Source organism: Micrasema longulum, unplaced genomic scaffold, assembly GCF_059751315.1.
Source record: "Micrasema longulum isolate JH-2025_06_02 unplaced genomic scaffold, ASM5975131v1 h1tg001457l, whole genome shotgun sequence".
Classification (NCBI taxonomy): Eukaryota; Metazoa; Arthropoda; class Insecta; order Trichoptera; family Brachycentridae; genus Micrasema; species Micrasema longulum.
The window spans coordinates 36,184-51,706 of NW_028278643.1; the positions used below are offsets into that span (position 1 = coordinate 36,184).

General features: G+C 29.7%; 1 protein-coding gene across 1 annotated transcript in view; it reads left to right on the plus strand.

Annotated features, from left to right (window-relative positions):
* Positions 1-15,145, plus strand: part of LOC148275333 (putative inorganic phosphate cotransporter) — a 48,195-nt gene extending 33,050 nt beyond the window's left edge. Inside the window, exons 5-10 of the mRNA XM_088235839.1 lie at positions 4,405-4,554; positions 7,059-7,191; positions 9,172-9,296; positions 10,961-11,080; positions 12,414-12,549; positions 14,840-15,145. Of these exons, the coding sequence (XP_088091965.1) occupies positions 4,405-4,554; positions 7,059-7,191; positions 9,172-9,296; positions 10,961-11,080; positions 12,414-12,549; positions 14,840-14,892 (717 nt within the window). The 3' untranslated portion in view covers positions 14,893-15,145. The remainder of the gene's footprint in view (positions 1-4,404; positions 4,555-7,058; positions 7,192-9,171; positions 9,297-10,960; positions 11,081-12,413; positions 12,550-14,839) is intronic.
* Positions 15,146-15,523: the final 378 nt, after the last annotated feature.

Consider the following 15,523-nt stretch of genomic DNA (forward strand, 5'->3'; position numbering starts at 1 on the left):
TGTTTAAAAATTAAAATTTAAGTGAAAAAAATATATTTTAAGGTTTGTAGTTTGTAGTGAGTATTAACAAATGGAAATAATATTAAAAATGAAGAAAATTTGTAAGAGTAATTAAGAATTAAGAATGGAAATAAAGAATGAAAAACATGCTCAGATGTAAAAATAAAATAAAATAGTAATAACATTTTTTTTAAAAAAGGAAAAACATAAACACATATTTATTTTAAGGGATTCAAAGAAACGATGAGAAGAATCTTTAAGTGAAATATAAGACAGTAAATTTAAATTTAGGTCAATTTAAAAAACATCTTCAAAATTAATGCCACATTATAGTAAGAGCAGCAATATATTGATTTTATTAATATATATAATATAAGTAATTAAAAGTAGTTTAAAAGTATAAAAAGTATAAAAACATGCCAATGGCAGCAGAGAAAAAAGAAAAAATAAAGAAGGAATAACAAGTATAGCAAGTGGTCATTTAAAATTTGAAAAAGCAATATAAGGAAAAGATTTTAAACCAAGAGAAGTCGATAAAATTTCATTAAAGCGATTTTAGTAGTAATACAAAATTTCAAAAGAGAAATTTAATTTATAATAATAATATTAATGTATGTAATTTGAGTGATATAAGAGAAAAAGGGACCAACCGGAGAACAACTGCAGTCATTATAATGCTACACTGTTTTTTATACTCTAATATCTTTTTTTTATACTCTAATAGTTAAATTAGCAAATAGCAAAAAAATATTGAAGAAAATAAATAAATAAAAATATGATGAAGATATACATCGTAACATGTGTCCAAAAAAATCCCTTTGCCCCACTTTCACCGCAAACATGCGTGAAATCACCGCGTAATGTTGCCAGATCGCGAAAAATATAATCATAACACAAATGTAAGACAATTAAATTTGCAAAAAAGCAATTTGTTAATTTCTCTAGAATTTAATTGTACACCCGGAAACATTGATTGAAACGACAGAGAAGATAAGTAAAGGGTCATTTAATAAGAGTTATTTAATTAATGAATTTTGAACTTAAAAAATGAAACTTTTTTATTTTTACGTCATGTTAAAAAATATTTGATGCCATTATGTTACAAATATAATATCGGTAAAATGTCCACCACGGCGATGTTTAATCCGAGAAGTCCAATTCTCGTAATTTCTCTCATTAGAAAAGCGAAGTAGCGTAAAAAATTTGACTACCCTGGCCACATTAAAAAATGACAATTTAATTTTCTTTGACAATCTGACAGATGGAAAAATAATAAAAAAATTCAGTCATGCATTTGCTACTTACACATCAAATGTGATACCCATCCTGTTTTTTTTTGATCCCAGCAGTGCCTATTTCTAAACTTTAAAACGACACAACACAGCATAGTTAAATTAAAATCGGGAGGTGTGTACTTAGCGACGTTTACAAAGAAACAAATACTCAAAACCTAAAACAACTCGTTTAAAAGTAGTTTCGTCGTCTTCTGTTTGATGCGCGTATGGTTTCTGGACTATTCTTAATTCTATGCATTATAATGAAAAAATAATCACTAATTTTATGTTAACTCTTACGGAGTATTTTATTTGATTCGCATCACAAAAATTTCTTTTAAATTACCTAAAACAAATAATACAAATTATGCCAATGTTGCGGATTAGATGCATAGCTGAGATAATACAAAAGAAGCGTAAAGGTCTGATGGCTCATTTTCCTCCATCTGAAGTTCACAAAGATGAAACGATGAATGGATGGTATATGAATCAACGAAGGAACGTTGTATATTGTCTAAATTTAAATGGCAATGTGCTGTACAATTATGTAAAGCAAAATATAAACAATATTTTCTCGCTTTCCCTGAGTAAATGTATTTAAGAAAAACAAAATTTTACATACCTAAAGTTTCCATGACATCACCATTGGATAGCGAAGTAAATTTGATACATACCTGTTATTCCAAATATTTTCTATCTAGGATATTTAAAAATATTTTTCTATCGATTTTAAGCGTACGAAATATCATTTTGATTTTTTTTTTAAATATAAAAGATCTTGTGATGAAGGGTTAAATTAAAGCTGTTTCAAACAAGTTAATTTATTGCTGAGAATATGCCTTGCAATTTTGCCAAGATTAGTCACATTAGTATAAAATTTATTGATCTGATTTATATTAATGTTAAGTGTTGCACATAAATTTACGATTAAACTTGATAAATCCAGCCTCTGTGCAATAAACTTTAATATCAACTTCATAAAATGAAGAAGCTTTATTAATTTATTTTAAAAGTCATTATTTTATTCAGTTTTGAAATTCGACATTATGTTGAAATAAAAAGAATATATTTCATAATAACATTATCAAATATTACATTTATTTGTTGAATTGTTGGTTGTTACTTAGCATTTTAGTTTTTTTACTATTCATCTATAACTCAAACGTTCCTCATTTATTTATTCAAGTATTTGATGAATTTGGTCATGCCATGTCTTTTTTGGTCTTCCTCTATTTCTGCATCCATCAAAATTCGCATTGTAAATATTTTTTGCCGTTCTTTCGCTGTCCATTCGCTCTACATGTCCAAACCAACGCAGAGTTCCACTATTGATTTTGTGGATAACGCTTATCTTAACCTTACATAATGTAGGAATCTCAACATTTGTGCATCTATCGTACATAGTTTTACTAAACATTCGCCCGAGAGATCGCATTTTGACAGCATTCAGGCTACTTCCATCCCCGTTTTTCCAAGTCCATAATTCGCTCCCATACATCAGGGGCGAGACCAGGACTTCATTGTGAACTGCTAATTTTGCCTCTTGCGACAAGCATTTATTTGACATGGTTGATTTAAGTGCACCGTTCACTATGTTCTTGGCACTCACCCTCACCCTCTTTTCAATATCTTTCTCAGTCATTCCGTCCCTAGTAAACATACTTTCCAGATACACTAATTCATAGTAATTTCGCATTTAGTCATGCCTTCATTTCTATCAAAAACCATCACATTAGATTTATCGACATTTATCAGCAAATCGCTTCCCTTGCATACATCGTAGATCTTTGTTTACATTTATCAATAAACACGTATTATACCTCCTATCTGATAAACAATTTTTTTTTGCTTTGGACAATTAACAAATAGCTATATTTTTTGAAAAGGGCGTGAGGATCGATTACAGTTGTACAGAATCCCCAGACTTGAGAAATAACAAAAAAATCGAATCTCACTGAGGATCAAACCCGGAACATGTGAATTTAATTTTATACTGGGTGACTGGAACTGAACCCGCCATAACAAATTCGCATATAGAAGATGTCATTTGCTAATTATTGGACCTTAATTTCCCTAAAGTTTTATAGTTTGGGAGATATGTTTAAATTTATACTTGTTTGAGATTTTTCCAAAATTTGACCTTAAAGCATTCAGAACATTTAAAAAAAAAAATTAGTATTATTTTATTATTTGTTGGTAGTCATAAAGATTATTGAATAAAATAAGTCGGAACTTCCCTCAAACAAGGGTAAAAAAATGAGATATAACGCTTTAAAAAAAAGAAGGTGACGAACAAGAGAACTAACTTATACCCGTATGCAGAAACAAACCTTAAGGCGAGGAAAGTACATTCTATTGTCTTCACCTTCGGGTTGTTTTCTGCATTTGAAATTAGAATGTACTTTCCTCACCTTAAGATTTGTCTCGGCATACGGGTATTAAAGTAGAATAAATTTTTGAAACCCCATAGCTTTTTATTTTTATTTCAGGTTGAATATTATTTCGTAAAGTTTTTTTAAAGTTTTTTTTTTAAAGCGTAATATCTATTTTTTTAACCCTAGTTTGAGAGAATTTCCGACGTATTTTAATTTAAAATGTTTATGAGTACTAACAAATAGTAAAAAAAAAAAACTAAAATGTAGAGAAAAAACTTTAAATGTTCTTAATGCTTGAAGGTCGAATTTGGAAAAATCTCAATAAAGTATAAAAATTGACATATCTCCCAAACTATAAAACTTTAGCAACTGAAAGTAAGATTTAATAATAAGCAAATGACTTCCTCTATGTGCGAATTTGCTATGGCCGGTTCAGTTCCAGTCACCTATTTAAATATTATTTTATTATTATATACCTACCCATATATATATTTATTATGTTTTAAAATATTCACATGCAAACTGCGTAACAATGTATAAATAAACATAATAATATGTAACGCGCAGTATAAGAAAAAAATACAAAAACAAATAAAACATTAATGCACCCGAACACAAAATGGTAAAAATAATCCAATTTATTATCCTACCATTGAAAATAGCAGTACTTTTAATTGTGTCACTACACAGAAGATTAATAATGTTGTAAAATTTAATAATTAGGAAATAATACAAATTTTATTGTTTTATTTTAGAATTTGAGAGTTCCATGGAAAGCTATTCTTACAAGTTTACCAGTTTGGTCCATAGCTGTTGCCCACATCGGCTGTTTCTGGGGATATGTGACGCTTCTAGCTGAAATACCATCCTATGTTCACAAAGTACTAGGAGCTGACATTCAACAGGTAACAATATTCTAATTATCACAACTTACCTATCTTTATCACTTTTAAAGCGAGCATATATTTGAGACATCTAGGGTCGTTTTAAAACAACACTACCTAGATTAGCTAGAATTAATACGCTTAGTACCATCTAGCGGAATTTCTCACAACTACGTACAGGAAAATGTATTTGTTTTCAACAATGTTCAGAGGTTTAAAAATATTTTTTCATTCGTCAATAGACTGTCTAACTAAACCAAATCAATAAAAAAAACTGAGTTTTGTTATTTTGAAATTACTCCACGTATGACGTCACAAGTTTTCTTCGATAAGTTCTGCTGAATGGTGAATTGGCTTCTCCTAAACCAGACATCTATCATATCAAATCATCATTGATTGATTTAGAAGAACTTGTGAAGTCAATTAAAGTATTTAAATTTATTTTAACAGAGAGGGAAAACATTTTTGAGAAGGGAATATGGAAGTCTAGGCATTGGACATAATCAAACATTGTTTCATTTAAAGTAGTTTTTTTAATTTTTTTTTCATTAATTTTCAAGGAACTTCACCATGTATATAGATGCTCTAATGTTTACCACGCGTAAGAAAACATTTTTTTATCCATTTTCCCGTAGGACTGAACTTCCTCGTTGAAAGTGATTATTATTTTAATGCGGACATAAATACAGGTTGTGAAGGAGTCAATTGAGTAGTTTTGAGGAGCTTTAAGAAAAGCTCAACGGTACGGTAGACAATTAATCAAATTAATAGATAATTATGAAATTATCTTAACGTCATGTTTTGAAAATTTTATCAACAAAATGACGGTCATCAGCAGCAATATATTGATGAAGGCGATTTCTGAAGTTTTCGCATGATTTTCGGTCAATTTGATGCTCACGATTTTGAAGAAGTGATCTTTAGTGAAGTTTCTGTGGGTTATTTTCAGTCCAATAAAGAAAATGGTATTTTTGATAGCTTCTGAGAGATGGAAATGACCGTCTTCACTACATTGAAAAAAGAGCTCTCTGAGTGATTTGCTGAAGAATTTCCCGACAGTGATTTAAGCGGTTTGAATAGTCGATAATATTCAATGAGAAACTTTAGCCCCACGGGATACAAAATATGTTTTCTTGCGCGCGGTAAAAATGAGAGCATTAATTTGTGCAGAAAAGTTTTGTGGAAATAAACGAAAAAAATATATAAAATTTATTTTGATAAAACCGAACCACTTTGAAAGGATGTCATTTGTTCATATGAGTCAACCAATGATTAAGAAGCTGTGAAAGATATCCAGTCTTACTTACCGTCAAAGGACCATCGGTAGAACTTACCGAGAATAAGCGGAAGAAAATCTCTGACGTCACATGCAGAGTAATTTCAGAAATACAAAACTTTAAAGAATCGTAGCGTTGTTAATACTATATATAAAAATTAAAAATAAAATGTTTATAAACATTTTATAGTTTAAATTATGGATTGAAACATTTTTCCACAATTTCCAAATCGATTTTTAAAATACAATAATTATTGTATTTTATATCATTTTTCAGAAATCCACACGTTTTTATCGATATTCGTAGTGTGTGATATTTCCCTATTGTATAATTCAAATCTTTTTTGTCTAAAAAGGAAAACATATGAATCATTTATTTTAATTTATCTATTTTTTTGTAATTAATGTTAATTGTACATTGGCGGGCTTATTGCCAAATGGTCATTTCTTCCAACCAACCGATAAAATAAAACTTTTATTTTTAAAAATCAAGTTCAACAAAAAGCTCAAGATGTATAAAAATATAAATAAATGTATTTCTGTATAAATTACCTTAAATCAATACCATTACTTAATGGAAAATAGGAGAAAAGAGGAAAGAAGAAAGGAGGAGAGATTAAGGAAGAAAAAGGAGATGTTTCTTCGGACGTTACTTAAACAGAGATACTGTAGTAATATCATGTATACTGACAGTGACTACATACATTAGAGAGCATAGCCCCTACAAAAATAAATGTAAAAAAACTTAAATGCACACAGCGATCCATGGAAATATCCATGCTTGGTATAAGCCTAAGAGAGAAAAATGAGGAAATTAGGAACAGAACCAGAATAACGGAAATTATGGATGGCGTAGCAAGATTGAAGTGGCAATGGGCAAGACATGTTGCGAGACAAGACCCCACAAGATGGACCACTAAAATTTTAAGATGGAGATCTTGGGAGAATAAGAGAGGCGTTGGAAGACCTAAAAAAAGATGGTCCGACGACAAAACCTCTGTGGGGGGTAAAAATTAGATGCAAGCAGTAACCGATCGAAAGAAATGGAAGAGGCCTATATCCAGCAGTAGAGGACAGAAGGTTGAAGAAGAAGTAGCAGAAGGGACGGAATTTACTGTCATTTTGAACAGTATTTAGTGAGACATCTGTGAGAGAATGACAGAAAAATATGTCTATTCATCAAACCGCCCGCTACCTATATCCTCTTAATAATTAATCAAATCGTTAATTGTAATTAATTTTTTTTCAGAATGGAGTTCTTTCATCTCTCCCTTACCTCGCTATGTGGGTGATGAGTTTCTTTTTTAGTTTCCTGTCAGATTATTTCACCAATAGACAAGTCTGTTCCATCACAACGTCGAGAAAAGTCGCCAACACAATAGGTAATTAATATCTTGTCTTGTTTGTATAATATTTAAAAAAATATGTAATTAGGAGTTTTTGGAACTAGATAATTCATTGCACAATATAATAATATATTACATGCACTTTGCAGATGTTTATAAATCTCGATAAATAAAAAGTCTCATTTTTAAATAAATTATTAATTTCGGTACAATCCATCATTAAAATGGTTTTTTTTTTTTTAATTTCCTTATTGATCAATTAGCGCTTTAGTAGTTTAAAAGTAACACACGGTTTACTTTAAAAAATCTTAGTAATACGTCATTTATATATGATTTGATCGTTTTAGAATTTCCAATCGGTAAGAAACAAAATGTAACATAAATTGATTGCAACAATTTAAAAAATATTTTTAGAAGGTAATACGACGTCTGGGTATCAACAGGGTTTATGACCTGTCATTGGTTGATTTAAGCAGCCACTTTACGCACTGCGTAACATTCCTATTCTGCGTGTGTTTGACTATTGTGAAGTAAAAGAGCTGAAACCTTTATTGAATCATTACCTTAAAATACCTTTTCAATTTAATTTTTTTTATCAGTTAATTAAATAAGTTAGTCGAATATGTCCAAATGTTTGTTTGCAGGTTGGATTCCACTCCTTAGGGTGTATTTAAATATATTGCAACAGAGAGGGAAAGCATTTTTGAAAAGTATTTTGGAAGTCTAGGACTTATGACTTGTCATTGGCTCGTTTATTTATTTCACATAAAACTTTTTTTTTTCTTTTCTATATGTACGTTGATATTTAACCTTTTTTCAATATATTTTTTTGGTCAACGGTTTTTCGGCAACCTCTTCATTAACAAGTCGCGGAGCACATCTGTCAGTTCTCTTTTTTTTAAATACATATGTTTGTATTTTCGTTTTTTAACACAAAAAAAAAACTAATTCTAACAAATGAATATTTCGTTATTTTTTTTTAAATCTCCTACATTTCATCATACCATATCCGTTCCTTTGTTAGCATATAGTTTCCACAAAGAGTCTTCCGGCATCTCTGTCGGCTGCCACCTCCTCTCTGTGCGTCCTCTCAAGTCAGGCTCGCCCTCGCTAGGCATTTACATGGCTTACGACCTGTCATTGCCTGGTTTATGTGGCCACTATTTTTTTGTTGATGAATACCGTTTGATAATGATTGGATTGATGTGAAAAAAGTAAAGGAAGTTAGTCATCTATTATTCGTCATCATCATTCCCTTACCACACCTAATGATGCATAGGGCACTGGATTGGCACACCAATCACAGCGTATTTTGATCATTTTTGTTACATAAAAGTAAGATGATCAGTCTCACGCTTCAGGTACCAGTCCAGGGACTAAGAATATTTTTGGTGGAGAAACAGCCTTTTAAATAAATATTTCAAATCAACCTTGGCAGAAATAGAACCCGAGATCTCTTGCATGGTAGACAAACGCGCTGACTGTTACACCACGAGGCCGACATAAATATTATTATTGTTCAACAATGTTTTGAGTCTGTCCAAATATTTGCAGACAGGCTGGATTTTCTTCCTAAGAAGTTATTCAGATCTAAATTTGAAACCGGAAAACCTTCTCAAAAATATTTTTCCTCTGTTGCAACCAATTTATTTATTTTATTTTATTTATTTTTTTATTTGAAAATGATTTATTTATAAACTCTTACGGATTAAATTCATTTAACAAATAATTTTTATTTTTAAATATATATTCCATTGTACATAATATTTTTAACATCTTTTGTAAAGGTTGTCTGAGTCTTTTGTTTAGTTTTGTCTGGTAGTTTATTGTATAATTTCAGTCCCTGGGCCCCGATACGAACGGAAGTTAACAGAGTTATCTTCGACTGTCAATAAAGAAAAACCGATATTTGTGTACAAAACGAGAACTTAATTTTACTTTGTAGATATAATTGAAGATAAATGTTAACTTTCTTGTCTTGTTTTATTATTGTGAAGTAAACTTTTTTGTTTTTAGGAACATGGATGCCTGCTCTTGGCCTTCTCGCTTTGTCGTATGTTCCAGCCTATAATGCTCCCCTGGCTGTCACCATTTTGGTCATTACTATTGGATCCTTAGCTGCCACATTTGTTGGGTTTAATGTAAGAAATCCCCCATTTGTATTTTTTAAATGTGATATAAAAAAATCCACTTTGATAAACACATTCTGCTTGAAAAGTTGAGTGTCCTTAGCGATGCCGATCAGCAAAAAAATGCTCGTTCGTCATCATCAGAATTTTCCTATCCGCACCTAGTAGTGCATAGGACAATGTATTGGTGCTATAAATGCAGCGTATCTACATCATTCCATTCGTCAATGCGCTTTGTAGCTGCAAGATATTTGATAATATTAGGTTTCTTATAATGTAAATTTAATTTTATTGTAACATTATTTCTAACTTAATTTTTACCTGTAAATAGAGTCCAGAATTCAAACTGTCAATGCGCTCTGTACCTGCAATATATGTTGTAGTCTAGATTATAAATGCCAGCTTTTTTTTTTTTTACACTTCTTAGTATTTTTTTGTGAAATGTAAATGGGGGCTAGATTGCAACCATCTGTCAGAACTGTAGTTGCAAGACATGTTTTTATATGGCTCCTATATATATTTAAAATTTAAAATAATCTGTTGGAAACGGGGAACTAAAATCCCAACCGCTTATGCGCTATGTAGCCGCAGGACGTGTTGGAATGTTTTGTTTTGAATTTTCCACAAAAATGGCGCTATAAAAATTATCCAGAATACATCAAATAAAGCATCTGTTACATGAAGATGAGGTGTTAAGTCTTACGCTTCAGGTGCAGATCCAGGGTCAGTGAGATAATGTGGTGTAAAAAAACAATCACGTTGCCCTTTCAAGGAATCGAATCTAGGACCTCAAGCATAGTAAACGAAGAAGCCAACCACTATCTTTCCAGACGGACGTTTTTTCGTTCGATTTCTTTTTTAAAATTGTAGTTAACTTTTTGTACATAATGTTATTTGTACATTGGCGGGCTTATTGCCAGATGGCAATTTCTTCCAACCAACCTGTAAAAAAAAGTTTTATTTTTATAATTCAAGTTACAGAACATATTCAATAGAAAAAAAAAGATTAATAAGCTAAAGATATATAAAAATAGAAATAAAAGTATTTGTTTATAAATTACCTTAAATCAAAACTATTACTCAATGGGAAAAAAGAGGAAAAAGAAAAAAGGAAAGAAGGAGAGATTAAGGAAGAGAAAGGAGATGTTTCTTCAGACGTGATTTAAACAGAGATAATGTAGTTACATCTTTGATGGTGGATGGGAGATGATTCCACAGTCGAGCCGCATGGACACTATATGAGTTAGAGAAGAAAGAGGAATTGTGGATGGGTATTAAGAGAGTGCCTTGAGAATTAGAACGAAGAGGTAAACCATGAATTGATAAGCGTTTAAATTTTTCACGCAGATATATAGGAGCGTTAGGACTATGAAGTACATTAAACAGAAGTGAGAGGGAGTGATAGTCTCTCCGCTGTCTAATTTTGAGCCATTTCAGTTGCCTACGATAATCAGGAATGTGGTCATATTTCCTAAGACCAAAAATGTACCTTATGCATGTATTCTGAAGTCGTTCAAGTTTATCGAGTTGCTCACAGCTTAAATCAGTCGTGGAAACATCAGCATAATCTAGAATGGGTAGTAGTAATGCTTGTACAAGAGTAGTCTTTTCATTTTCCTATTTCACAAACATACAGTAACAGAATTAGTGAATGTGAATTTCTACTTTCTTTACAGATAAACCTGATTGATCTTGCCCCGAACTTCGCTGGAACCCTCATGAGTATCAGTTGTTTTTGGGCAAATCTTTTCAGCATCATGACTCCCATCACTGCCGGACTAATCTTATCTGATGATGTAAGTTCTCTTTTATGATACACATAGGCGCACCCTAGCGCTCTAAAATTATGTCACTTATCTCATGCTTAAACGATCAGTCATGCCTAACGCGTACCTAATCGTTCCCTAACCGCCAGCCGGGTTTTGACGTGAGCTTGACATTTATTTTGAAACTAATTTTGGTTTGTTAGGCATTCGCCTGATTGTGTCTAAAGAGCATGTAACTACATTTCGGATAAACGTAATAAAGATGATGTAACTTTTCATCTACAGATTTTCTTCTTACAAGAAGGTACTTGTTTATGATTGAATTCCATAACCTTAAATATTCAAATTTAGAATTATTTTTATAAATGTCAAACTCTGCCCTTTTTGCCGCAATTTGTATCATATAAATGTAGCAATACAATTTTCAAAAATGTATTAAATGTCAGATAATATTATTTTAGTAATACCGAAATCTAGTAAAAATATATAAATGGGTAGAAATTAAAAGTAATTTAAGGAAATAATATTATTTTTATCCTTTAAAAACAAATGCTATTTGTAAACATTCAAAAACAAACTTATTTTGTACAAAAATAACTCTTTACAGTTTTTTTTGTATGTGCATTCTCATCAAAAGCAGCTCTGGCAAATGAAGAATGAAACATTTTGCTTCCATTTTTTTTTTCTTAAGCAAATTGAAGATTTTAAGAGTTATTAATATGCCCAGGCCAAAGCACGCCATTTACCAAAAAACAGCACGTAAATCGCTCCAGCAGTCGTTTAGTCATTCAAGGACAAACCTATGACCATTGCATTTTATATGTATTGAAGATAGATTAAAATATAGATACATGCATAGATAACAATAGATATAAAGATTAGAATTTTTTGAAATTTCATAATAATTACTTAAGACAGCGTCAACATAGATTGTTTCATATTCCGATATACAGGACCAACCATGAAGTAAACTTTTTAACTTTCCTTTTAAAGCAATTTCCTTTTTTTCTTCTTCTCTTCCTCACTTTTAAAAACTGCTATTTTCTTTTATTTACCTTTCTTTTATGAAGGTAAATATTCATATTTGTTTCACATGTAATATTTTTTTTATATATTATAAATACTGTAAACCATTGTTTACTTTTCTCGATGTTTTTGTTCTTTTAAAATTATTATGAAATTTTTTGTAGTATTTTTTTTCACTGGTTTTATTGAAATTACGTTAAAGGTTCATGGAACCGTAAATATATAAATAAATAAATGTTATGAATAATATTCTCTACCCTAGCTTAGTTAAAATATCACAAAATGTTTTTTCGTTGAGAAAAAAAAAAAATATTACATAATAAAATGTTTTTTCCAGACGGATCCAGCCCAATGGAGGATTGTTTTTCTAATAGCAGCTGGAATTCTCTTTTTTACAAATTTGTTCTTCATAATTTTCGGATCTGCTGAAGTTCTGCCATGGAACGAGCCCGCTTTCCTTCATGCATCAACAGGTAAATTCCAATATTTTGCAAGAAATCTACTTTCGCAGCACATGTTCAAACTGTGCAACTCGAGTTATAGGCCAACACCATAACTGTCAACGGAAACTATAACATTGCAACTACATGCAGACAAATTAAAATAATATTTTGACCGGGCTGTATCGCGAAGAAGGTTGTGTAAAGATACTTTAAAAATGTAAAATCTTTGCAATAACCTTTAAAAAAAACGCCCATAATTATTAAAATGAACGGAAAAAACTCATTAAATAATCTAATAATTGTATTTTCAAAACCAATCTGGAAATTGTGGAGAAATGTTTTCATACATAAATTTAAGATTAAAAAAAAAAATGTCTGTAGAAAAACACGACATGACCTTGATAGTTGTGACGTCAAGATTCGCGACAACGTCCTTAACAAATTTGAATGGTCAGGAACAAATAAACATGGATCGTGAGGTATTAGAGGCGTGGTTAATGGAATGAACGTTTTTGCGGGAATTCGAAATCACAAATTTATAAATATTTTTTACGATACTAAAAAGTAAAAAAACAAATTTTTTCTTAGTGTACAGTATTTCATACACTTTTATTACTTTAAAAATGTAAAAAAGTGGTTTTTCCCTATTATACGATTTGTCAATTTTAATATGTATGTTGAGATATTATCTCGCATATTTTTGAGACGACACAATAATAAAATAGTCGTTGATTTGGGTATTATCAAATGCAACGACAATAATATAATCATTTTATTGATTTTATCTGAGACGATAAATGATTCCGTCTAAAATATTTAAAAAAAACCCCTTGTCATTTAAAGAGATGTTTCAATTATAAGTCTTAGTATTAGAAATTATTATAAAAATGTTTATACATATCATTTGAACTATCAATTAATAATTACAAAGATATATCTAAGAGATCAATATGATTAATCACGATAAAGAATTGCGTTTCAAAATTGAATGATGCTAATATATAGGTTTATATAATATATGTACATATTTAAAAACAAAAATATATTTGCGTTTAGATATATGAACACAACCCGATTTTAAAATATAACTAAACAAAGCATGTCTTATTTGGAAATAATTTATTTTTTTATTTATTTTTTATTTAGAAAACAAATATAAATATACAATATTTCTACTTAATACAGCTTTTATATTTCTTAAATACACAATTGTATGCATATTGACGTTTCCCATTACGTAAAAGAAAAAACAATTCTTGTGTTAATAATGGGGAGTGACGTTTCACAATAGTTTGTTTATTTTATTTTTAATTATTAATATTTTTAGGATAAGATATAAATTACAAAAAATATATAAAAAACCGTGTTTTTAATCAGTGCTACACAAAAAATAATTATAAATGTAATTTATCACTTCTTTTTTAAATATATTGTATTTCTGACTCCACTGTTTACTTTCTTTGTTCATCTCATTAAAGAAAAATATTCCTATGAAAGTAAAATGATGTTGTGTTGTGATGATGTTATCTGTTTAATATCATTAAATAAAACTAACCACAGTTTTTAGTTTGGTATTTTTGTTTATAAATAACCACAGAGACAGAGAACATTTTAGAGAAGGAAATTTTTATTTTTTATTTATTTATATATACGCCCAATGGGCATTTTTATGGACACATTTATACATATAAAATTATTATAAAAAATTAGAAAGACTCCATGGTTTATAGTAGACTTTGTGGGAGTGAAAGCGGGAGAGAGGTGTTTATAATTGAATTTGATTCAGTGATCGTTTGAAAGAAGATACTTAAAAATTAAAAGCATTCATTCAAATTAAGATCTAAAAATGTAAATGAAACAAGAAAAAAATAAAAGAAAAGGGTAACTTAATAAAATAACAAAAATGAGAGACAAAAATACTGGGTTAAAGAATGTTTTCCAGAAATAATAAATCAGTATAGGAACGTTCTGTCTACTAACCACTTTCGTAATAAAAACATAATGTTATTTTTATTATGACATGTTTTCATGTCAAGTGACAACCTATAAAAAAAAATTCGAACAATATAATCCAACGTATCTAACTGAAAATTCGTGTTCATTTCAAATATTATTTTGTTTTGTTCGTTTTTGCAAGCCAGAGGGTAACAAAGATAAATATTTGTTATTATAAATTAGAAATTAAACAATGCTGGATTGCAAAATTATTTCTTATGGAATCAGTTTTTTATACAAAATCATTATTGAAAAAATATCTGTAGATATATGACATTCTATTTCATATTTTGTAATAAATTGTTTTTTATTTACTTTGTTGCAGATATTTCTCAAACAACGGACACCGATATTGAACAGGAAAATTTGGAGCGATGAAGCACCAAAGTGCTTAGTAAAGACAGTTTTCAATTTAATTTGTTCTATATCAAATGATTTTGAGATTAACTAAAAGAGGCATAACTGCAGTATTATAATACATAAAATCAGCGTTGTTGTAATTTAATATATTATCGTGCTTACATGTAAACTGCGTGATAGCGGTGCCTAAGTATGATAGAATAATCTAAAGTTTTATTATAATCAATATTAGAAACATCGAGTTTTTCCTAAGCAAATAAAGAAAATAAAAGCGATCATAATAAATTTCGAGATTTATGTATCTTTCGGAGTGAACCGATTTATCAATTTCTGAAAAGACATTGAATAATCATCAAACTCAATTTCTAATTCCGATATTAAAGTTTGTCTTATTGCCAAATTATGTTGTTAAAATATTTTTTGTAATATTTTAAGCATACAAAAAATGGATTTCAAAACTAAGACAATTATTTTGTTGAGATTTAAATTAAAAAATTTAAAAACCAGGTAACATGTTACTGTTTTTCAAGATCTTTCAAGATTATTCATTACAAATCGAGGAATGAAACTTACAAATTTATTTATAAATAATCTTATATTTATTTATAAGTGAAGTGATACTATTTTAAGTGTAAATATTTCAATTTTT